The following is a 1,281-nucleotide window of genomic DNA, read 5'->3' on the forward strand; positions in this document are numbered from 1 at the left end:
AAAAAAGTTACTGAAAGATAAGAAAATAAACACAAACACACAAAAGACAACAATAAACATCAACCACAAAGACACAAACATGGACCCTGAAGAGGCGCCGTCGTGTAGAAGCTTCAGCTGGACGTGGGGTTGGTTTACCAGCTTCATGTCCTCAAACTAAACAAGAATGTTTCTGCTGCTTCTGGTGAGGTTCTGGTGAGGTTCTGGAGAGGCTATGGTGAGGTTCTGGTGAGGTTCTGGTGAGGTTCTGGTGAGGTTCTGGTAGCCTCGGACTGAACTGTGACTCCAGGTTTTCAAGGCCTCCTGTTGTCCTGGACGACCAGAACCAGCTCAGAGTCGACCCGGACCAGCGACTCTCTGCTCCGTCTGTCCTGTCAGACGTCCTGCTGCCTACTGACCCTGTTCTGGGTCTAGACCAGGGATCTCCAGCTCCGGTCCTGGTGAGCTGCTGTCCTGCATTAATGGATCATTAACAGACTCGTGTAGAACTGAAGCTGTTGGAGATCCATTCAGGACAGTAGCTCACGAGGACCGGAGCTGGAGATCCCTGGTCTAGAACCTCAGACGTCCTCCTGCTGTGTCCAGACCCTGAGAGGTGCTCACCGGGTTCCCCAGCCGGTTCCTCCACGACTTCCACAGCAGCCCGTCCCGGCTGTAATTGAGGCGGTACGCTCGGGCGAACTCGTTGCCGGAGTTCCTGGCGTAGCGTCCCTGAGTGCCGACGATGGTCAGGAAGGTGAGTCTGCTGAGGTCCACCTGAGGGACGGACCAGGCAGCACGTTAGCATGATTGATAACAGGACGTTTTAGTAAAATAAAACATGTTCTGGTGTTCTGCTGCAACTTCTAAACATTTCAATGACTTCTGTTAAAAACCTGTTGTCTCTGATGAACAGATCGTCTTTCTGACACTTCTGTCCAAGTTATGTAAAAAAGTCTAAACTGCACATTAATGGAGAGACACGCTACATGCTACATGCTACACGCTACATGCTACATGCTACATGCTACACATCTGGCGTTGTGAAATAAGAAACAAGCTCTACTATTGGTCAGATCAATCAGCACAGTGTGGACGTCATAACACACATTACTCAGTTACTTTGCTCGACTATTTCACATCAATAAAAGACTAACAGAAGACGTGAACCAGAGCTGGACTTGTTCAGGATCATCTCCTCTGAGGTTATTAAAACCTGCAGCAGCATCCGACCACAGACACACAAAAGGACTACAAAGACATAAAAAAAACAACTATAAAAGCAAAAGGACCATAAAGGCA

At 48.5% G+C, this 1,281-nt stretch overlaps 1 protein-coding gene across 1 annotated transcript in view; it reads right to left on the reverse strand.

Moving 5' to 3' along the window:
- Window positions 1-1,281, reverse strand: part of ddr2l (discoidin domain receptor family, member 2, like) — a 41,483-nt gene that overhangs the window by 20,281 nt on the left and 19,921 nt on the right. The window contains exon 5 of the mRNA XM_008299490.1: window positions 604-756. Coding sequence (XP_008297712.1) covers window positions 604-756 — 153 coding nt within the window. The remainder of the gene's footprint in view (window positions 1-603; window positions 757-1,281) is intronic.

The sequence above is a fragment of the Stegastes partitus genome, unplaced genomic scaffold, assembly GCF_000690725.1.
Source record: "Stegastes partitus isolate 25-593 unplaced genomic scaffold, Stegastes_partitus-1.0.2 Scaffold1424, whole genome shotgun sequence".
In the NCBI taxonomy this organism is placed as follows: domain Eukaryota; kingdom Metazoa; phylum Chordata; class Actinopteri; family Pomacentridae; genus Stegastes; species Stegastes partitus.